Source organism: Polyodon spathula, chromosome 26, assembly GCF_017654505.1.
Source record: "Polyodon spathula isolate WHYD16114869_AA chromosome 26, ASM1765450v1, whole genome shotgun sequence".
NCBI lineage: Eukaryota > Metazoa > Chordata > Actinopteri > Acipenseriformes > Polyodontidae > Polyodon > Polyodon spathula.
The window spans coordinates 19,040,825-19,064,791 of record NC_054559.1 but is presented as its reverse complement, the minus strand read 5'-3'; the positions used below and the strand labels follow the sequence as shown (position 1 = coordinate 19,064,791).

The 23,967-nt window shown below is 42.1% G+C and overlaps 2 protein-coding genes across 2 annotated transcripts; one reads left to right on the top strand and one right to left on the bottom strand.

The window, feature by feature from the left end:
* Positions 1-3,822: 3,822 nt before the first annotated feature.
* LOC121300527 (relaxin-3-like) lies at positions 3,823-5,048 on the top strand. Its single transcript, XM_041229093.1, has 2 exons — positions 3,823-4,012; positions 4,762-5,048. The coding sequence occupies exons 1-2, from the start codon at positions 3,823-3,825 to the stop codon at positions 5,046-5,048; spliced, it is 477 nt and encodes a 158-aa protein (XP_041085027.1).
* Positions 5,049-7,348: 2,300 nt separating this feature from the next.
* LOC121301018 (tyrosine-protein kinase JAK2-like) lies at positions 7,349-22,971 on the bottom strand. The gene is made up of 24 exons (XM_041230090.1): positions 22,757-22,971; positions 20,536-20,747; positions 19,966-20,089; positions 19,192-19,309; positions 18,444-18,589; positions 17,747-18,047; positions 17,124-17,246; positions 16,773-16,930; positions 16,100-16,211; positions 15,707-15,887; positions 15,021-15,145; positions 14,712-14,843; positions 14,489-14,576; positions 13,800-13,927; positions 13,337-13,475; positions 12,846-13,000; positions 12,165-12,315; positions 11,527-11,666; positions 10,951-11,140; positions 10,513-10,637; positions 10,014-10,186; positions 9,091-9,208; positions 8,284-8,397; positions 7,349-8,197 (listed from the first exon to the last, which is right to left on the bottom strand). The coding sequence occupies exons 2-24, from the start codon at positions 20,723-20,725 to the stop codon at positions 8,081-8,083; spliced, it is 3,348 nt and encodes a 1,115-aa protein (XP_041086024.1). The 5' UTR covers positions 20,726-20,747; positions 22,757-22,971; the 3' UTR covers positions 7,349-8,080.
* Positions 22,972-23,967: the final 996 nt, after the last annotated feature.

The window sequence follows — 23,967 nt, the reverse complement described above, 5'->3', positions numbered from 1 at the left end:
ATGGACATCCCCTTTCAAATTTCCACTTCTAAATAAAGTCAAGGGAAATTGACTTCAGTGTTCCACACAGGATCTACCCGAGCACCCTAAAGAGAAGCCAGTTCTTTCTAAACGCTTCCCCTCAGTGCAGTTTATTTTTTTGTAACGGTTCTGAGGAATCTATTGAATCTATTGAAGTTAGGGTTTGGTAGTTTCAATGGATCGCGTTATAATGCGAGTTACAACAGACTGGGAAGAGCCTTCTGTGGCTTCCATTGAAGAATGTATTTATTCCTGCATATATATTGTAAATTAATAAAATAATTTTCATTTTGAAGAATATGTGTATTTCTGGATACACATTTGCGTGAAGGCAGTTGGAAAGACATTCGGTCAATAAGATAGTTGGGTATTCTTGAGATTTACCGGTAAATGTCTGAAAGAGGTATTGTGTTTATTTCGGACACACTTACTGCTTTACTTGGAAAATGTACTTGCCAGTAAATCTTGAGATTTGCCAATATTCCAACTTAACATATATAATCAGCGTAGCGCACATGATTTTTACAAACCATATTAAATTAAGAGCTGACGAGGGTGTTTTCATTGAGAAATTAAGCAGTAACTAGTGTATTTACAAACTTAAACCTTTAAACAGCTTTAGAATGTACACAAACTGGCACAGCAACAAAGTTAGCTTTCTAATAAAATGGTATAATATCTCTAACAAAATACTGTATCCCACAACTGTAAATCGGTGTTCACAGCACCCCAGCGGGCAGTATTTCATTTATAAAATGCATAAAAGATAAGAATTAAACCTGTGTGTTAATACTCATAATTATCACTGGTCTTATTTCTTTTTTTAAGTTAGGCTATAAATTATTGCAACTACTTTAAAAACAAACAAACAAAAAAAACGGATTTCCTAATCGTGATAATTTGCAAACTGGATAAATGTAATCTGGAACATTTTCTGAAAAGCCGGATCAAACCGATGCAGATACATCATTTCGATCACAAAATATATTACAAAACTCGGATCATTTTTTAAATCCACATTACTTGTTTTGAAAAGCCGGCCCCACTTCACTAATTACGCCTAAAGAAAATTAGTTACAGATATATACATATTTCTTTGGACACTGATTAATATGGACAATGGTCGAGTAGCTTCGAGAAATGCGGAACCTTATTAATAAAATCCAAAGCTTAATCACAATTTAAAACAAACACCAACCGAATGCTCCCCCCCCCCCCAAAAAAAAAAAGAAAGCAAACAAATAGCAATATAGGTAAAAAAATATTTTGAACCACTTTTCAAATAAACAGCACAAAAGTCGACTTTGAAGATATCAAATAACCCTTTCGTGACTGGACAAGGTTGTACGGGTATCTCTGAGAATGTGTTTTGCGCATCCTCATTTTAATTGTCATTTATAAGATTAAAGGGGGTGCAAAAAATATATCTGCAAAATATTTTGCACAATGCCATCCCAGTTTGTGCGACTATTTATTCTTTTAACTAAAGTATTTTTGGTTTGTATTTTCTGTGCTTCAGTGATAGGGAATCAAAATATTTTCTGTTGAGCTGTTGTTTAAAAAGTTTATCCCCTTTGGTTGTGATCACAATAACCTAACCACGAAGCTAGAGCTGAAACTATAAAGACAAGAATCAAAGAGGAACTGTGATAAAATGGCCTCACACAGATTTTAACTAAGATAACCGTTTGAGCAAATATTGTTACTATATATGTAACTGCTCTTAGTCAAACTCGCTCTTAAATGTAATTATTTACTGTATTCTTTATTTTGCTCTTATTAGAATTTGATCTTAGTTTCGACTGATGTTATAACTGCTCTTATCTATAATATTGTGTAATTTTGCAATGCGATACTTTGCACTGTGATATTTTGCTAAGAAATAAACAATAATATAAGTGAGGGATTCAGGGAGCAAGACCTGCCACCTATATTAATAAATGTCCGCAATCTTACAGTATACAAGAGTTTTGATACCTGGTACGAAAACACTATATATCTGCCCACTAATTGAAGTACCTTGGTGTATATATTCAAACACAGTTGCAGGGACTTTATATTAATTTAAAAATTGTGACCATCAGCATCACTGAAAATAGGTAGTTTTAATTTAACAACTCATTTCAGTTTTATAAACAACACAGGCTGCGTCATTGTTTTTTTTTTAAGTGATGATAAAATCACTTTGATACCTGTTGTGGTAATACTATACAATACAAAATTCATTAAAACCGACCTCCGCATACTTGTAAAGAATTTACATTGTGTTATTCTTTATTTAACACAAAACAAACAAAAAATTAGTATTTGCTATGATTTTGGTGAAAATTGCCGTCTTTTTCCAACCTGAAAAAGCCTTTAGTACCAAACGCTTCCTCCGCAAACACTGCCACCAGTCCTGCTGGAGTCTCATTGGTTTAAATTTGCATACCTGCTCCAATTGGTTGGAAATACTGTATTTACTTTAGTGGGCCTCTCTCATCAGCGTTGTAGGACCAGCACCTTCGCATAACCTGGGCCTCATATCATAACATATCATATGAACGTATCATAGTGCTTGAGTACAAATCTGCCTTAGTGCTGTTTAAAAAAAAAAAGAATTCTAGAAGATATGTTGCAGCAGAATCTAACATAGAAATGTTCATAATGTCACATGCAACAGTTACCACAGACTGTGTGTGTGTGTGTGTGTGTGTGTGTGTGTGTGTGTGTGTGTGTGTGTGTGTGTGTGTGTGTGTGTGTGTGTGTGTGTGTGACCATGACCTCCTGTATACTTCAATCCCACTGCTTCAGCTGTGTCAATTAAGAACCATTCCTCCGATAAAATAATGACAGTTTCAGAGCTGGCTGAAATTCCTGAGATAAGCATGAAATCTTATCAACAAAAGCCACTCAAAGAAGAAAAATGTGATGTGCCACATACAAGCAGAAACCAAACCAGATCGTCACTATAGAGACATTCATGGGACTGCTGCACAAGAGCAGGGATCCTGCCAGCAATTCAATGTGTCACTGAGGTCTGGTTTAAAGGCATGACATGCAGCCTTCACCTTGACTGAGGATCGCCTGTGACATGCAGCATGGATATCACTGCTGTACAGGAAGCCCTGCAAACCGCTATGCATCAACAACAAAACTCCAAATTGCGAGGCTGTACTGTCGGCAGAGGTCTGACTGTATAATCTAACACAGGCTCCTGATCTGTGGCTGTAATTCACTGGGTGTGACAATGAGAGTATGATGAACAAGGAAAGCGATTGTTAGCGTGGTCTCTTGGCAATGCCAGAATACATAGTGGTGGATAAGAGATCCAGAGCCAAGCTGTAACCATCATTTTCCCAGAAACAGGTTTGCGTTGCTCTGCACGCCACGGAGCATTTTTTGACAAATCCTTAGCAGCAATTGGTTGATTTATCACACGTGATTTATAATCATAGCAGTTCCTTACACCCTGCTAAACATCTGAAAAATATATTTACACACATCTTGTTGTTTCTGGGTTGTTGCAGTAGATCAACTGACTGTCAAAAGCTTATCGGGGGAAATATGTAGCCTTGAAGAAGAATTCTCTAGCAAGCTGTGCTCCTGTAGACCAGAACGTCCTTTCCATGTGCCAAGGGTACTGCTCCCTCAAGAGACACCTTGCCACTGACTTCAGGGTCACAAGTTCTTATCCAGATAGGAAGTTTGGGCTATAAAAACGAGGCAGGCACATTTCCAGACAGCTATCGGTCAGACTCTGTCTCTGTCAAGCACTCGTGTCTTTTGCTTGCTTGTTCCTCATTTCTCCTCTGAATCGATATGGCCCGGCTTGTATCTCTCGCATGCCTTGGTCTCCTGCTGGCCCTAGCGGCGTGGGTTTGTGGGGCGCAGGATGGCGGGGTGAAGCTGTGTGGCCGCGAGTTTATCCGTACCGTGGTGATGTCGTGTGGTGGTGCGCGATGGAAGCGCTACTCCCCAGAGCTCGGACAGCCAAGGGTTAATCCTTACAGTAAGTGTCAAATTCGTTTCTTTGAAAGTCAGATATATTCACTTAAAATAAAACTGTTTCTGAATTAATAGAACTATACCTTCAAAGGCTTGTAAATCAGTGGAGTGGTTTTCTATTTAAGATGACCAGCTCTAGCTCTTACTGGCCTTTACTATGAAGTGCCTTAGCAGATAACTCCATTAGTTTTTAGAACAAGTTGTTCAGGATTCTTGTGTCTTGATTGTTTTAAGATGAGCAGAGATGTAAATAAAAAGAGTCCAAGCATAACAAACCTGACATTTCAGTAATTAAAAGCTTTATTATAATGTCCCAGTTGTTCCCATCCCATGATAATGGATGTTATTAACTGGGCTTCTGACATAATGGGGCACATTTACAAAGAATAACCAACTGAAAGAAAAATGTAAATAAAAGACACAGGGCCATATTTCCAAAACATTCCCTCCAGTCTGTAATGAACCCATGATTTTTTTGGAAAGGATAAAACAATAACATGTTACTGTTATAAAATATAACAGTATAACATTATTGTTTGGTGGTACTTTTGTAAAAGTAATATTTTTACCCTAAAAAAATAGGAGGTAATTAACGACTGGAGTAAATGCTTTGAAAAAAGGACTGAAAGTATCTGAAACTTTTTTAGTTCTTTATGCAAATAAAACTGGACCAAAGTTTGTGTTGGTGGAGTATTTAAAAAAAAAAAAACACAGATACTGTGCCTCCAATAATCTAGTCTTGTTTGGTTTTAGGGGAGCTTCTTGAGTGGCTGGACAGTGACAAATTCAACAGCCCGGGGCACCTTGAAACAACTGAGGAGCCGCAGGACTGGAGCCTGGATGCTGGGGTCTATGGGACCTCTGCAGAGAGGTCCCAGGACTCCCTGTTCTCTCAGAGTCACGTGGAGACAGACAGAGACAGCTCAAAGGGGGAATTCCAGCTCCAGAAGTGGTCTCCCCGATCCAAACGGGATGCAGGCCCAGCAAAGGTGTGCTGCAAGTGGGGATGCACCAAGAGCGAGCTGGCTATGTTCTGCTGACCCCCGTGATACTGCTGCCTGGACTGAGCGACTCAGCATGCTGGATGTTTAATTTCCTATAGACTATTCTCCCCCCTCCCCAGTAAAATAACTAGGGTTTATTTCAATCATTTATACAGCTATGGACAAAAGTTTTGCATCACCTAGAATATTAGAATTGAGACATAATTAAAACAACTATATAAACATAACTTAGATCTTTTATTTATCATCATGCAAAGAAACTACAAAATGATATCGCAAAAGTCTACCAGAAGCCATAATAGTAGTACAGTATTTCATGTTAGATATTGAAATGTCACATTTTTCATTTTTGGTCAGTATATGGAAAACTACAAAGCGATATGTAATTAATATGCTAATGTATCACAGCATAGAAGTTTGAAGTTGCTGAATAATTCTCTTTTTCAGCTGGGAGGTCAGAGTTTTTCTACTTGTACTACCTCCCTCTGGAATTCCCTGTCCCCACTTGTCAGAAACTCCGACACTAGAATTATTTGAGTCTATTAAAACAATTTATAATACTAACACTTCACATATAAAATGCCTATTTTTTTTTCCAAACTCATGGAAAATAGACATGTTCTATTTGAAGTGTTAGTATTTGAAATGGTTGTAATTACTGTTTCATATTATAGTTACGTTTTTGCTTGTTTTGTAGAGTGCTTTGGGATGGCTTGCCAGGAAAGGCGCTATATACAAATAAATTCATTGATTTACTGGGTTTTTTTTTCTGGTTTTCATTTCAAGTGAGTTTTCAATTACTTCTCTTAACCCTAAATTGAACTATTCATTCATTAGACCCTGTTAATTGTTTAAAGCTTTTAAACAGGTGCAGATTTCAAGTTAACTATACAATTTTATTAATAACTTAAAAATCGGCAACTTTTTAGGAGCTGAGAACAATTACAAAGCTCAAATTTAGCACATTCAGTTGGAATGAAAACCATGAGACACAGTAGCTCCCTGTGATTGGGAAACCCTAATCTCTACTGATCATAATACCACCACTGTAAATCATGTAATTGTGTTCTTTCATGGACCTTGTTTGTGTTGTATTTATTGATGCCAATAAGAGGGGCAATAAATAAATACTTGTGTAAGACACTAGCGGGGTTTTTTTTAGTTTTCATTATTACTTTTAACTCAGGGTGCACTTAGACAAGGGAGAGAAACTCAGCTACAGACTACTGTAAACTCCATCAAATGTCAACCTGTCACAAAGACGGCTGTAGTGGGTGTCGTCAGACCAGAAACAGGAACCAACACAGAATGCAGGTTTTGCAATGGTGAAGGCGTTGGTACTCAGTTTAACAATCAAACAGACAGAAAATAAAAGGTTAAACAAGAAAAAAACGACACACGGTGCTTGAGGCCAAAATAAACAGACAAACAAAACGGATTAACACGACACAAAACAGACACTAACAAACAGCAGACGAACAGACAAACACGGTGAATTTAAATCAATTATTTACGTTACTTTAACTTTCTCCTCTCCACACCCGTTCTCCACTCACCGAACACACAACCCCGAGTGAGTGAAAACATGCTGCTTTTATGCAGCTGTACCGAGACTCGACTGCTAATCAATCATTCAATTGGAGTCTCGGTACAACTGCACGTGAATTAATAAAGTGCAATTCCCCGTGCTCACATATTATTACTTTTTACTTGCACGTGAAGTGCTGTGCAATCCTCGTGCCTAAATACAAATATACATTTTAAACACTCGTGTTACACAGACCCATTTATATCCCGTTTACCAATGACTGTACACCAACATTAACACACAACACGCAACATACAACACAGATAAATAGCCCACGCTCTTATTTCAGATTGACTTACTACTTCTTCTTAATGGAATTTACTCTTACAAGCAAATACCTTTGCTGTAACTGCTGTTAGTCAAAGTCACTCTTAAATGTAATTATTTACTCTACTTATTTTTGCTCTTGTTTGAATTTGCTTCGATTTTTTACTGATTTTGTTGTACTGTGTAACTGCTCTTATCGGGACTGTGATATTTTGTAACAACTCTAAGTCATCCTGGATAAGGGCATTTGCTAAGAAATAATAATAGAGAAGTGCTTGCCAATTGAGGAAGTACAATCAGCCCTCTATCAAAGTCTGATCTGCTTTTCCTAGTTTTTTTAACAGGGAGTTGCAGCTTCTATATACAGTATTACAAAATTGGGGATGAGTTTGCAGAATAACCTACTTACCCTCGTGAGAGGCAACTGCCAATATGCTGACCATAGGAAACACACACAGATGAACATTAACTCCAATGCACATTGCTGTTTTTATTGTTGGTTTTGCTAAGATGATGCATTGCTTGTTAATCAAAAGACACAAAAGGCAATGGTTGCAAAGAGCTTTTTAAAGAAGGAAGGTGCAAAATGACAAAATAGGAAATGTTCATAATGGTACATGCAACACATTTTCTATAAACAAGACCGTTCATATTTACTTGTTTTGTTGATATTTTATATCATTTTTTACTTGGTTTCTAATAGTGCAGATTCAATGAGATTTTAACATTTTTGAAGATTTTCAATTCAAGACAGATTTTTGTAATTGCACACTGCTTGGCATCCAATAACACTATATAATAGAGCCTGCAATTGAAATGTGATTACAAATGAACGCCCACATACTATTACATTCAAATAAACCCTAACATTACCATGAATAAGCAACTAATTAAACCAATGGTCACTTGCAACTCATTGTTGCTCATAGATCTCTCAATAGCTAGCAAATGGGGTTTTGGGGTTGGTGGTTTATGGCAAATTTTCAATCTAACAAAGCAAGATTTTTAGTCCTTCTCTTGCCTGTCTGGTTTGTTGATTTTCTTTTTCCAAGATAGTTACATCATGGCATGGAAATGAATCTTTGTCGTGTTCATGATGCTATCAGATTTAGAGCTGAATCACTTCAACAGACATGCAACCTTTTACTTGGATAGAGGTTGTTTCAGGTCAAAATACTTTCACAACATTCTGCAAAGGCAGGGGCCGTTACATTCATTCTTGGGGGTCTTCTCTTTCCTCCCGAAGAGCCTCAATTTGAGCATCCAGTTGGGTGAAGCTGGGCCTCTCATCAGCGTTGTAGGACCAGCACCTTCGCATAACGCAGAGCACCTGCAGGGCGAGGTGGCACAGAGCGTTAACGTGGCATTTAGAGGGTTTTGTTGTTTCAAATAAAGCCTGCAGTGTGTTCCTCCTACCTTTGGGGGGCAGTCTGCAGGGACCGGCAGCCTCCACTCGCTCTTCAGGAGGTGGAAAAGGTGCAGCAAGATGGTGGGTCCTTGTTTTTCTCTCCCAATCTGCTGAAGGCATAACTGGGAAAAGAAAAACAGCCCAGTGAGGTGAATACCATTGACAAGTCGATTCCAATCTCAATGCAAACCTCCATGCCACTGTGGACCTCAATTTTTATATATCCTTTTAGGGTAATGCTTTAAATTACTCATATAACTGTGTATTTACTGTGTATTTTCCTAGTAGTTACTGCATATTATATATTACAAAAACGTTACCACTGTATTTTTCCATGTTTTAACCATGGTTATACTCTGCATTTACCATAGTGTACCCTGCTCTGCTATGTTTATTAATATGCTTTACCATACCTCGCTGGTCTTCACCATGCTTTCCTACTCTTTACCATGCTTTCCCTGTGCTTTATTACACTGTGCTATGCTTTTGCTATGGGAAACTTAAGGGCTATATCATGAATAATCATTAACCACTGCTCGCTCAGGCATCTCATAACAACACCTCTGCCTGTTCTAACAAACAGATAAGCAGAAATAGCCAAGTCAAGCGCTGTTGGGCTTTAGAACAATGACATGCAAAACAATAGGTGGTGTAACAGGAAAATGATTAAGGGGCACTGTTATTGAGATGAGCAATGTGAAATGTGCTCAAGGCAATATCCACGGAATGCACGCTTTTAATTTCTGTATGTAACCATGCAAACATGACCAGTTTTCATGCTTTTTTTCTTTACTGCTGTTCCACTCATCTCTTACCTGCGTTGGGCTCCAGACCCGTTCGCAGTAGGAGAAGAGCTCATGCAGAACCACTCCGAAACTCCACACGTCCGACTTGGGCGAGAACTTGCACTCCTGCAGAGACTCGGGGGCATACCTGCAATAGCAGACACACTCCAGAGTTAGGCAGCGGAGAGCGAGAGACCGCATTGCTTTGTGTTAAGTAATCAACATGTTTTATTCCTTTAATACCTAACAACTTCATTACTCATATGGGTATCGGCTCCCACCTCTTGTGTCTTGTCAGTGGCAACTACATGTTTCTTTACCTGTTTGTTGACATTGCCCAACTAGTTCTCTATTGACAGCCATGCACGCAGAGTTAAGTGTGAACATGAGGGTTATATCACACACAGCTTCTAGTGAAATTTTGAGTTTCTTTTTCTGTGCAGCATCACGCTCTACAGCAGATTTAGAGACGCCTGGACACTGAAATCGACTCCTACATTTCTACCGTGAAAATCCCACTGTTTTGTATTTTTCTATTTCCGTGATGATGATGGGTTGACCCCAGGTGCCATCGAATGGCTTTCCAAACTCAAAATACAGCTATAAACTCGGTCCATTGCTTTTCAAATGCCATACAAATGAGAGAGCTGGACTGATGGATAGGCATGTTTATTTAACTCTTGCTGTTCTGCAAATCCATTTTAACTGTGAAACCTTTATTCTAAAAAATGTTGTCCAGCACAAACACAAAACGATGAGCACAGTATATGCAGAGGATAAATGCTGAAAAAAGATGCAGATGAACAAGGATGTTAGATGAGACGCTAACAGGTATCAGCCTGTTTGTTTAGTGTCTATGCACATGTATGTGTAATATGTTGCTTTCCAAGTGAAAACCCCAAAAATCAGCCGATCATTTTAGCAGCGGTACACTTGCAGTTGGTCCTACCCACCAGAAGATGGGGCTCTCTCCCGGTTCCTTCACTCGGTAATACTCCTTTTCGACTTGGAGGATCTTGGTGAGCCCAAAATCTGAGATTTTGACGAGTGTGTCGCTCGCGACTAGGATGTTCCTCGCAGCCAGGTCTCTGTGCACATGTCTCATCATCTGCAGGTACTCCATCCCCTAGGAATCACACACCATTCAAAGCACATTACAACGGCAGCATTTCACAGCCATATTCAGTTATACACTGTGGCAGAGCAGGGGGAGGAAGAATGTAGTCCCGGGGATAAAATGGGTAACAGGACTACATGTCCCAGAATGCCTCAGACTGCATTCAGAAGGTAGGCACCTTGTATTCAGTGATAGTTAGCATGAAAGCAACATTTCCTTGTTGCTTCCAAACTGGTGTTGCAGGAGGTCTCAGATCTGACTCTACGGGCCATTGTGGGGGAAAGACTCTGCTGCAGATTTCTATACCTCAAGACTCTTGCCCTGTGTCCCCCCACCTTGCTGATCTGCGATGCATACAGAAGAAGCCTCTTGCTGTCAACGCGCTCCCGGTTCTTTTCCAGGTATCCCGGCAGGTTTCCATTAGGCAGATATTCCATCACCAGCCTCAGGTTCTGTCTGCCTGCAGGGAGAAAACAAGGTAACCTCCATATTGCCTTCCTTATAAAAGTGTACTGCTGTATTTTTGCACAGTATCTGTGTAGTTTTTCCCATGCTTACACTTTGCATGTTCTATAGTGTACTCTGCTTTACCATGTTTATTAATATGCTTTACTATACCTCCTCACACTTCCCACGCAAGTTTTATCATTTGCTTATTTCCTGTTTATACTGTGGCAGCCTACATCTATGTGTATCTCAACAATCTATTAGGAATGAAGATCCTGGTTCTGCGAGCTGACCTCCACCCCAGCAGAGGACGCTCCTGGCCTTACCCATGCTGTAACAGACGCCCTTGTACTTGACGATGTAGTCATTGTGGAGGGACTTCATGATTCCGATCTCCTTCTCAAAGTCGGCCAGATGCTCCCGCTTGCTTTGCTGCAGCTTCTTGACTGCGACCAGCTCCCCTGTGTTATCAGCCAAGGGGTCGTAGCGGCACAGCTCCACGCTGCCAAAGTTCCCCTGCACCCAGACACAAGGACTCTAATTGCAGCAATCTACAGTATTGAGGTATGAGTAGGGGGTTCATTTGTAACACAAGGGTACCGAGTCTTATCATTAAGGAATCTACTCTAGATCTACTGTAGGAACCTTGATTTACAGCAGTTCCCATCTATGCTTCAAGTTCTCTGCTTGTGCCTGATTGTTTGAACAACGGGCTGACAAAAAAAGTAATTTTCTTAGTCCTAAAATACTTCATTACAGTACAGTAGGGTTGTTTGTTTTTTTTTCATACAGTTCATCATTTGAAAACTGTTTTCAATGACTGCCTGTCAGACAAGGGGATCCGCTGCGATCCTGCGTAAACGAGCCCCTGGGTGTGAGGGGTCTGGCAGCAGTGCCTTTACCTTTCCCAGACGGTATATATAACGCAGGTGCCGCTCCTCGTACAGTGTGGGTTCCTGTCGGTCGGTGACGTTCAGACACCTCCAGAAGGTGTCCTTCTCGGGGACAGCACTGGGGCGCAGGTCACACAGGAGCTCGTAATCTGAAATTTGAGAGGAGAACTCGTCCTGAATCCACACTGTTAAAGGCATACAGTGAAGCACTGTTTTTTCTACACCTAAACCACCTATCTGTCGCAGGTTTCGGACAGACTGTAGTCCTGTGAATAAACTAAACTAAACTAAATTAACTAAACCTGGAGATCCACCTTCTCGTTTACAAGGGCATTCTGGGGGGCAGCGGTCACCCACAATCCAGTCACGACTGCCACACTAAACATCACAAACTCCCAGTGAATCAAAGAGAAAACACTTCCACTCAAATATTACAAACACAGCCCACTTCTAAATAAAGTTAGAAAGTACTGCTGGATTTTGCTCACTTCTCACACTGTCTGGAAGATTGTTCCAAACATACAGGTGCTCTGTACGCCTGCTTCGCACTTTTAGAGATCACCCTTAACTCATTTCCGAGTTTGTAATTTGCAGACGCTCCCTTTGGCAGGCAGCATAGTACCCCCTGGTCCCCAGCCCCCTGGTACCTGAGGTGATGAGGCTGTTGAGCTGCCTGATGATCCCTCGGAAGGATGGTCGCAGTCCAGGCTGGTAATCCATGCACTGGGTGATCAGATCGGCCAGTTCAGTCCACTTCAGAGTGGGAAGCTGCTGCTGGTTAATGTAGAACTGCAGCTTCTTCATATGGGAAAGGGGGCAGTTCAGCATGCTGGTTAGTAAATACCACAGTCCCACAACTACTGTATCTTTAAAAACCCTTAATTAAGGCACACAAGGAATCGAGCGCTTGTTGCTCAAATGGTTTCTTCTTAAAATACGTTTGAGAGGGGGACTCAAGTATCACAAAGAGGAAACTGACAATTTGGACGACCAGATCCGACTTGTCAGTACGTTTTAAACCCTCTTTTGTGCAACCTCTTTGCAAGAAAGTTAGCCTCATTTTATTTGTGGGACGCATATGCCCCTTGTACCTTAAGGTTAATAATGGGTATAGAAATTAATGTATCAGAAATTGCTATGCTTTTACTAGGCTAAACTTTTTTCAGATGTATTCTACCAAGCACCACTATCTGTGGCAGCTATGCTTTTACCATACAGGAGTCTGCTTTTATAAGACAAGGTGTGTTTAATACTACAATTGCTGGGGAACAGTGACCCCTGGAGCACGCTGCCTCATGTTTTCACCTCTGGGTTCCTTCACATGTTACCTGCTGGGGTTCACGTCCGAGCAGTGGCACCTCGCCTCCGTTGAAGATCTCCCACAACGTGGTCCCGAAGCTCCACTTGTCCGACTCCAGAGCCAGGCGATTAGGGGCTACCAGCACAAGCTCAGGAGCCACCCATGGGATCCGATCCAGCACCACTGCAACACAGAACGCACACACCCTCATCAACACAGACCGTGCAGTCCCTCGTCAACAAAGAACACACATTCCCTTGACAACACAGAACGCACAGTCCCTCATCAATACAGACCACACAGTCCCTCGTCAACACAGAACACACACTCCCTCATCAATACAGACCGCACAGTCCCTCGTCAACTAATACAGACAGCACAGTCCCTCGTCAATCACAATCACTTTGCACCGTCTCTGCAACAGCTGAACAAAGTCTCATGAGCTGTAAACTGTTCATTAAAAACAATCGTTTTGTGAACAGGGCCTTTTGCTGAAAGGAATCATCAGGGTGCTGGTACCTTCTCTGTCCAGGATGGCTGTGCTGATTCCTGGGTCACTCAGCTTGATGAAGGGGGGGCTGCCAGTGGCCGTGTCTCCCTCCCTCGCCAGCAGCAGGTTTTTGGCGCAGATATTCCCGTGAATGATGTTCTTATCCTCCTGAAAAGGAGAAGATGGGTTTGTCACCGTGTGATAAATTTGGATTTGTTTATTTAATTTAGCTGTTGCTACAACTGTTGCTATGTGCCAAATTTGTTCGTTACAAATGTTGTTTTGTTTTTTCAACCACTGAAATCAAGTGCTGTGGTCTGCTGGCACTATGTGTGTGTTTTGGACACGCTGTTGCTGTGTGTGTGTGTGTGTGTGTGTGTGTGTGTGTGTGTGTGTGTGTGTGTGTGTGGGTGTATGTGTGTGTGTGTGTGTCTGTGTGTTTGGATGCTGGAGTCCCCCCCCTCCTGCTCTGTGGTCAGTAGACGTCCTCACCAGGAAGTTGAGTGCACAGGCCAGCTGTTTGGCCACATCCAGTTTCCAGCTGACCGAAATGGAGCCCCTTCTTTTCTTCAGAAACAGGTCCAGCGCCCCATGCTTCACAAACTCCTGCACCATGATGTCTGAGGCAACAACAGTCAGAAGCACAGATTAGAACGTGTGTCAGAGGCTCGGCTTTCAAAACGTGCGCAAAGGCAAATAATGCATGTGTATAACCCCCTGCAGTCTCTGTGTGCCATACTGCACCATGTTAAATTTAAAACCGAAGCGGATATATATATCTTGCAAGAAACTATTCAAGTCAAAAAAAGTTTATGGGTGAAATATGTCTTTGCGCTTGCTTCAGAATAAAGTTTCAAGTGAAAATAATTCTTATTAAATCAACTAATATCACAATGGTTCCACCAAGCTTCCATCAAGCAACAATATTTATGTATTTTCAAGAAAGGGCTCATCAAAGTTGTTTGCTTATGCAGGGGTCTATAGCTTTATTTCACTGTGATTTTGAACGACAGTGTATTTTTTGTCACCATTATGCTTGCGTATTACTCCTTACGGAGTCCCGTTACGGAGCACATTTCAGACAATGCTCCTCCTCATATTGGGAACTTATTAAATACCACCATAGCACAGTGAAGACCTGCGGGTGGCGTGGCATTGTTTTTATGAGATGTGTCACTCACTCTTAGAGCCATGAATGCTGATCCCGTACACCAGCAGCAGATGCTTGTGGGAGACCTGGCTCATCACACTGGCTGCCTCGAAGAACGACTGGAGGGACAAAACAACAGGAATCTTTAAAGCTCCTGGGAAAAAGTCTGCTCACCTGCAACTTACACCACATTCTTCACCCCCTGTGGTCCCTTACACAAGCACCCAATAAACCCTTGCATGAGCCTTTCCTACCTCCCAGCAGTTCTTGTGGGTACTCTCCAGGAGTTTGAGAAGGACCTCTGTCACGTGGCTCTCCCCCTCAACACTGTCCGTCATGGAACCCTTAAAGATCTTGGTGAAGGAGCCCTGTCCCAGGCTATCTCCCTGCCAGGACACCAAGAGCAGCAATCAGTTTTACCAATCAACATAGAGATACCCACAAACCCCTATGGATCCCATTGCAATTGTCATTAACTAGAAAATAAAAAAAGCTATTCAGATGTATAAAACAGCAATGCTGTTGTGAAACGCTCCACTGGAAGCAAGGCTTGTGAGACTCACCCATTTCAGATCCTCGTGCTTGATCATGTGGAACTGCACGTGGCTGGCGTGAGGGTGCTGCACCAGGGGTGAGGCCAGTGTCTCTGCAGAGCAGTTGCTGCGTATAATCACCAGGTTGGTGAGCTCTGCAATGGGAACAAAGGTTCAAAAAGGTTCGTGGAAGGCCGTGCATTGAAAATGTACCCAGTACCAAACTTGCAGTAGCTCGAGGCACATCACAGTATAACACGGATACCATGCAGTGCAGCTTCAAGTGTAAAACCAATGCTTTCTTTATCCAGCAGAATGCACTGAGGCTGTATACCGTTGATCCTTAACAAGAAGATTTCTGCTTTAGGTCCGCTTCTCTCTCTGCAGGGGTGCAGTGTGAGTATTGTAGTAACAAAGGCACAAACTACAAAAGCAAAAAAAAAAACACCACTTCTGCCCATGCAAATGCCATTCTAAATCAAACATTTTGTACGTTCAAACATTACGAACCCTTGCTTAAATCATATACCCTCTTCAAATAGACATAAAACAATGTAATCATCAATGCCACAAAGCGTAACCCAAACTTCATTTATTTTCTACGCAAGCAGTACATTGAGAAAGCTTCTTCTAGCAATGTACCACTGCATGTAGTTATGGATCAAATGCAGAACCAATGCAGTAGATCTGTGTGATGGTGACGAGCCAAGCCTTACCTTTGGGTCTGGGTGGGCAGCAGGGTCCCAGCTCTGTAGGGAACCCTGCTAGGAGCAGCCCGCTGTGCTGGTAATAGGCCAGCAGCTCCCTGAGGCTGCAGAAGTGACGCTGGAGCCCAGAGAGGCAGAAATCTGTCCCCTTCAGCACCAGACAGTCCTTATAATCCATCCCCAGTGGTGTCTGCACAGAACAGGAGGGGAAAAGATCAGTAAAGAAAATCACAACCAAGGCTTGACTTCCCTTCAGCCTGTTTCTCATGAGTTTTAATAATTTCCTAATGTAATGTGTGTATATTGTGTTTCCCCTTCAATCCTGTATGTAACTTCTAATTGAATAGCTATTTAAGGTGCTAAGTCTCTCTGAGACCAGGAGGGGGCACTGGTGCTGCTTACCTCCACACAGATGGTAATGAAATACTTGTCGAAGTCTTTGGGACTGTGTCGGAGCAGGTACATGCCACTGCAGGCCCCAGCCCGCTTCAGCTTGTGAACAGCAAATTCGGACCTAGTGGGGAGTTGAGGGGCAAATGTTTAGGGGTGGAACCAACCCAATACAGACTGAGTGTACCTGGGTTCTCCCTGCAACATCAAAGAACTGAAAGGCATTTTCACGCTCTCTTAAAGTGTCACGCTGCTTTCACCTGAGCTCAGGAGCTGCTCCTCAGTTCTGATTGCCTGTCATATACTGTATCCAGCACACGTGACATCAACCAAAGAAGTTTCGTTTATTGTTGCTGGCAATACACTGCACTCGATGGCGCTCACTAATATAAAGACACTACAGATGATCCAGCCTGCATTACGCGCAGTATGTCTACGGTGGGGAACAACAACTGGGGGGCAGCTCCTGAACTGAAAGCCCCATTAACTCATCGAAACGAAATACAATAAATACATTATTTGAAGGAGAGCAAACATTCTGAAAAGAAGAAAAGGACAGCACATTCTGAAGCTGCTTACTCTTCGATTGTAAATCCTCACATACCCTCTAACAGTGTGAAGCCTATCTCAATGTTGCATGCTTCAGCATGCAGTCATTTCTATAGTACTATGGGAAGTGGCTCACGTGATTGGTCCGTGACAGGAGCTCTCCAGGTCCTGCAGCAGGCTGGGCGGGGCTACCTCGTCGCAGAAATAGTGGGTGGAGTCAGTGGTGAGCCTGAAGTAGCCGTCGATGAGCGAGACAAAGGACAGAGCCTCTCTCAGAGTCTGGAACTCCGCCTCCTGTAAATGACAGAGAGAGGGTCCTGGAGAGATCTCGAAGGGTGCACAACCTGAATTAATAAAAATCCCGAAGGCACGCTCAGGCCGCCAAAATGACCGATTTCAGAACATCTTATTTTGTGTCATGCATGGTAGACTGCCAAGTGACAAAAACTCTAAAGACATACATATATATATATATACATATACATACCAGTAGCCGGCTGTCCTGGCGGGACACTGTGACGACTCGGCTCCCCGGAGGCACTTTGTCACGGCTTGTCTGCTTGATGCTGATGTCAATAATCTCTGGGAAATCACAGAACGTCTGCCAGTCCTAAAACAGAAACAGAAGCTACAGTAATCCAGCATCTTTAATACACAAACCTGTTCCCTTACAAATGCTTCGCATTTTTTGCACGGCATTTTATCAGTGGTATCCTACTTCCCCATAGTTATACTATATATAGTTATGCTGGTTTGCTGTGTTTATTAATATGATTTAGCATACCTCGCTGTTCTTTACCATGCTTATTACCTATGCTTTACCATGCTTTTTCTATGCTTTGTTGCAGTTTGCAATGCTTTTACTATGGGATTGGTTGCTGGTTTACCTCTAAAAAGGTTTTCAAAGCGCAATCTAATTTCTAATTTTTATTGAAACCATGTTTACTGAGTGTGTGTGTCACCATCTACCTGTAGACATATCAGATGAGAGATAATTGATAAGCAGAAAAAAAAGTCAGATCAGCTTAATATCTGATTTGTTGGAGACCCTGTATATACTCTGTGCTGTAGAGTATTTTGACATTTAAAGATATGGAACAGCGCCCCCACCTGGCCATCCCCGGTGCTCCACTGTATCCCGCTCTCCCCGGAGACCCGGATGAGCTGGAACGCTGAGTCCTCTCCCTGCTGCGGCCAGGCAGGATCTCGGACCCGGAACAGCTCTGTGCCGAAGGAGGGCTCCACCGCTGCCAGATCCAGCAGGTACTTCAGCTTCAGACTGTGCCCGTCAGCCTGGCACCGGACCAGTTTATGCAGCACCTGCTTGAGCAGCTTTCTAATGCGGTACCGCGTCAGCCGGTCCAGACTCTGGATCGCTTGCTTGTGCTCCGCTGGCAGGCAAGACTTGTAGCTGCAGCCACCACAGAGAAAAGTCAAGCGTTTTCAGGAAGTCTGAGTGTAACCCACTGCTACACCACGGCTGCTTGTAAATCTTACATGCAAAATTGTATAAGCAAATTAATGTAAAATGGTTATTATTAATATTTAAAAAATGGTCGACTTTGTTGTATTGGCTCTGCAGCTCATTGTATTGAATGAGAAGTCAAGGGCTGGATGCAAACCTCGAGCTTCAAAGACGAACGTCTCACCATTCAACTTAAGAGCAAGCCCTCTAGACGTGTCTCATAGGGATTAGTACTATAAACTTGTCAGCCGCTGGGTGGAAATTCATTACATGGTTGCTAAATGTATGTTCAGGATGACTGCAAAAGCATTCTTGTGTGTTTTGGGATGATTGCTTCCTTACCTGACTTTCTTGCAGACGTCCTTTAGTCTCTGGTTGCGCTCCTTGGCGATTCTCAACAGGTCCAGCATGGCTATCCCCAGACACTCCTCCTGCAACTTGAGGCTGGGCCTGACCCCCGCCTGGCCGAGCACGAAGTCACTGCGAGACTGAAAAGCAGACATGGTGAGTGGGCACTGTAGAGCCAGCCACTCCACACAACCCTGGTCTGCTCCCCACAATCAACACAGCGCCGTACTTGAGAAGATGCAGAGAAAGCAGCTTGGTTATGGTGCATTTCATCTCTTCAGTCTGGGAGAAGTTTATAAAGACCACAAATAGGAAAAGCCAGATTGCTACTATTTCAAAATGTATCCAGCCATAACTTTAGTTTCAGAAATATAGAGGGGAGGCACAGACCAAAGTTCAAAAATAAGGAAGGCAGTATACATGTAGAAGTTTTTTTTTATAGTGAGAATAATAAATATACTGAATAGTTTATCAGCATCAGTTGTGCCAGTTAAAAACAGCGTGTTTCCCCAAAAATGTATACTGCTCAGAAGATAATGACACGCTAGCAAGGAACAAGCCTCGATGGACTTCACAATATTTCTTATATTCCTATGGAATTGAATGTGGGGTCCTCCTGAACCCGAAGCCAGTCAGCAGTCACAGACCAGACCCTGCGCACACTGTTTCTGAGTATACCTGAGCCATAGGAACGCTCTGCAGGGGGTGATTGGTCAGGGAGAGGGTGTGCACTGGGAGGTACCTGAGCAAATAGAAAGTCAATGGCACAGTAATCCAGTACAGAGCTGATCCTGCTCTTTGCCAGTCCATAGCGATATGACTTCCTGCTCCCCTGGCCGAACCAGTTCGGAAAGAAAAACCTAAAAGTCATCAAAAACAGAGATTTCATTGAAAGCAAATACAGAGCAGTGTTTATATAACTATTTAGTGTGTTAGTCTGCCTGTGTTATATATCTAGACCTCATTCATCCAGATTTGAATAGCTTCGTATATAACTTCATCCTAAATATTAAAATATAAGAAATCAAGCCATTCATCAGTGTTTTAGGAATATAAGAAGAGTAGGCTAGTGTTTTTAATTCAGGTCTTTTTAAAGTAGAGCCATGATTTTGTTTAATGCCTTCATCAACATTCTCAAAGCAGAAGCTGAAATGTTTGTATGCTTGACCTTGTTTGTGTTTGTCTTTCCTAAGAGCAATATAAAATTTGTATTTTCATTCCCGAATGCCTCGCTTAAAACTTAGGTGAACAATAAATGTGTACACAATGTTTGATTCTGAGACTCATTCAAAGCTGAGACCTGTGCTGTATATTTAATATTTACTGTAAACGCAGCTGCTCTTCCAATGTACTGCCTGAAAGTGTATAATGAACAAGATCAGTTCTCTTTTCTGTTCATCAGAAAGTGATTAAAGAGAAGGATGTTGAATTATAAGACAAAGATTGTTAAATATAACTTGGAGAGAGAGAGCACATTGTAGAAGTGATTCTGCGTTTGTGTCTATGGTTAGGTCACCTGACTCTGTACAGCAGAGTGATGCTTGTGGACTCGCCCACAATGAAGATGTGGTTGGGTGGGAACCAATAGGAGAGGTCTTCGGAAGCCAGGGAGAACAGACTGTGGTACACCGGGAGGATCCCTGAAACACACCAGCCCATCAGCTCAGAACACAGCATTCCCACAGGATATAGGACCCTAAGCATTACCCGAACCATTAGAGGTGTGGGCCATTCCAATCGAACTTACTAACAGTGACTAGTGCCCAGTATGCATATGTCAATGTTGCTGTTTCCCTTATATATGTTCATATGTTCGTTTAAGTATTAATATTGTTTCAATGAGTGATATTTTTAAAGCCCCATTTAAAAAGTGTTTCCCCTCTGACTGTTTTAAAATGGAATCACCCCTTGTCAGTAAATCTCTAACACATGTCAGATGGTTTTATTGCTTACTGCTATGCTTACCTATCATTTGCCATGCTTGCACTGTGCTTCAATACACTCTGATGTGATTCTACTAGGGTCAACTCTTACACGGCCTCTTTCTCCAGGAGAAGGGATTTCAAAGCCTCCCATCAGCTCTTACCACATTCCTTGGCTGCGGCAACGCAGATGTCCTCCGCTGAGAATTCCCCTGAGGTGAAGCGGATGGCTGACTCTCCGTGCACCGAGGGGACCAGGTACAGGTGCACCCAGAGCCCAGGACTGCCACTGGAGAGCTGGCTGCGTGAGCTCTCTCTCCTCACCAACAGCGTCTCATCCTCCCACGGAGCCATAGAGTCAGGGCAGCACTACAGGCTGCATAAATACATAGAGACAATGAAGCAAACTCTGTCCCGCGCTTTGATTTACTATACCGCTCCAAGCTACAGTGCATATCTATTTTTTTATTACTCCTTGCTATGCTTTTAGTATGATATTTCTTTTTAATAAGAGGATATTGCATCCATCACACCTTTATAAAAAAAAACTTTCATTGATCTCAAACTGAATCTGCTTGTCGCAGTTGTACAGTATATATAAACCATTACTGTCATACGCAGTGAAAGATATGTAGATTCAAGCCCCCTTTGCAGGTGTTTTTTACTGGAGCGAAGTGAACGTTTTCTACGAATGAAAGTAAAAGAACAGGATGAGTCAATAACACTAAACTGTCATCTAGAGAAATTAAAAACTCTTTCACTTTGTAAGAATCCAAAACGTCACTTGCTCTAATGTAATCTAATCCAGATTAAAAGAAGTTGGTGATGATTCAAATTGATATTGCTTCTTGTGTAATCTTCAACCATCTGAAAACTACAAGTTTTTTTTTTTTTTTTTAAGGGGTGCGTTGCCCATTTCCTGTATTGTAGTGCACATCACTCTGAAGCACACATTCTGGTGTGTGAATATGATAGCTTGAGATATTACTGATCTGTAGACCGATAAATATAATTGAACAAAACGGACGGCACGCAATGTCACTTCTCATTTCAAAAACTGAAAACTGAAATGTTCTTCTGGTCATCAAGTTTTTTTTCCCCCATCACCCATTTTGAAGTTGAGAAAAACAAACTGATCTTCAAGATGGTGTAGATTTTGCATGCCAGTGCTGTTCACATTCCCCGCGCTGTTTCACGGTGTTTAAGTGGTTCTGAGTTTTGTTTCTCCCGTTTTGAATACTGCTCTCGAAATCTGCCTTTTCCTAGTATTGAGCTGCTTGGAGCTTGTCTGGAGAATCCTAAATGCCAGGACTGAAAAGCTCATTCCATTCTGATTCCATGTGATTTTTCAACCCTGCTCGCCCCGTCTCCTCCACATGTTTACACATATAAACAGAGAGAGCGTAGGTGAGGGTGACGGAGTTGAAAAGTCACGCCATCGTTTCGTTGGAATTCAATGAGAAAGGCGGTCAGTCCCGACGCTGTAGCGGGACTCCCATTGCTAATAAGCCTCGTTTCACTAAGAAGGTATTTTCAGTGGGAGTTTCCGTGATGAGTGGAGCTTTCAGTCTTACAGCTGAGCTCTTAAAGGAACAGCGTTTCCTCTTCGAAAGAGTCGCCTAAATGAAACCACTTATTAAAAGACTTTAAAAACTTCGACATCTCAAACAACGGTTTGCCTCTCCCAGGATGAAAAAAACTCTGTCCAAAAAATATATATAATGCAGTATGTACTGCAGTATATTATAGAAAACGCCAGTGTTTTTGAAAGATACCCCATCATTTTATTAGGGTGATTTTGTTGTCCTGTGGTGCTGTATAGCTGACTTATACAGCAGATGCAAACAGCGTTCAAGGGGGAAGGGAGATTACTTCCCTCCAGCTGAAACCACCTTTGGTGAATGTAAACACCCAATCTGTAACAAGGATGGTTCATACCTCAGATATTATACCGTTACATTCTTCAGAAACTTCCCACAGCCTCTATAACCTCTTTGATCAGCTTTAGTTTGTCAGCCGTTTTAATCATTCTACTCTAGCAAGGGGGTTATAAACGACATCCCCAAAGCTCAATAGGCAAAACTATAATTAAAACAGCATTATCCAAAAGGTGGTTTTGTTAAACATATATCAGAAGGGTAACATTTGAGTTAACATCTTTGAGAACATCTTTACTCATATCCTAGAAAAGTCTTAAAAGCCTCTGACTACCACTATGTTTCTCCCTTTTAATATAACAGTATACATTTGGTAATTTGCGGCTCATTTTGTATGATATTACCATGGGTGGTGAATAGTACCTTTATCGTAGACTATGTGAATACCATGTACCATTGAAAGTGTATTACCATGGCTTGGTTCAACAAGAGGGTGAGAAGCAGGTACCTCAGCTCTATTGTGATGCTCTCTCTCTCTCTCTCTCTCTCTCTCTCTCTCTCTCTCTCTTTCTTGATGACGTGCGCCTGGAAAAGTCTGTCCACTCGTGTTTGGCGTTGTGTGTCCATGCAAGCTGAATGTTCCCGAGCGATGTCTCTCCCTGCCTGTCAGTCCCTCTGTCTCTGAGCAGCACGACCCTGCGTGGGAGTAGGCGAGAGTAGCAGAAAGGCATCCTGTTTGAAAGCCACACGGCTTCCTGGCTCTGTGTCATTTACTGCAAAGATAACCGCTTTCCCAGCACCCCCCACTTCACACGTCAACAGCGCCGATACGAAAGGCCACATAAGTACAAAGTAAAACAAAGGTGCTTGGTCAGCCTTCATTGCGTACCAATTAAAAGACTAATAATAATTACATTGAGTCACAGGCCATGTCGCCTGCTAGAGGCACTGTAGGAAACCACATTATTTATTTAAGGGTCAATGGCTTCAAGAATATCACATTATCACTGCGTATCTTGAGACATGTTCATCCTGTAATCAACTGTTTAGTTATCAAACCATTTTCTGTCGATTGCTCAAAGTAGTCCACCCTTCGAAGATCGAGAGGCAGTGAGCACCCAGTTCAGCTCTTTGCTCTCAAGATTACAGCCCATAACAAGTATACGTATGCAAGAGGGCAGTACCTTTTTTAAAAGGTCAAAACTGAATGTGGATATGTAACAGACCACTTTAACCACAAACTACTAAATGAAAGCACTCCTCTGGAATGGTCTATAAAATGGATAAATGGAGAAAAGGATGGAAATCATATCCCTGCTTTTCAGTATTTTGGGGTTTCCATTTATCATCACCCTTCTTTACTTATATACCTAAGCTGCCCAGCTTTGTTTGGCCATGCTGCACCAGGTGACCTCGTAACCTTTCATGCATGGCAACCGCATATGGGGATAGTTAAAAAACCCCTCCTCTCTTCTCGTCTTCATATTGGGACAGATGGAAGAAGCAAAATTCACTTTTCTTCAGGTCTCCAGGTTTGCTGGCAATACAAAAAAAGGCGAGGCTGTTAAAATGAAGAGGCCACAAACTAGGTGAATAGAAAATACATTTCCTTCTCTGTATCAGCCTCTCACAAACAAGAGCCTTGGTTTCCTGCCACACCAGTGACCTCCCTGCACTGTCAGTGTCATGTTGTGAGCTCTCTCTCTCTCTCTCTATGGA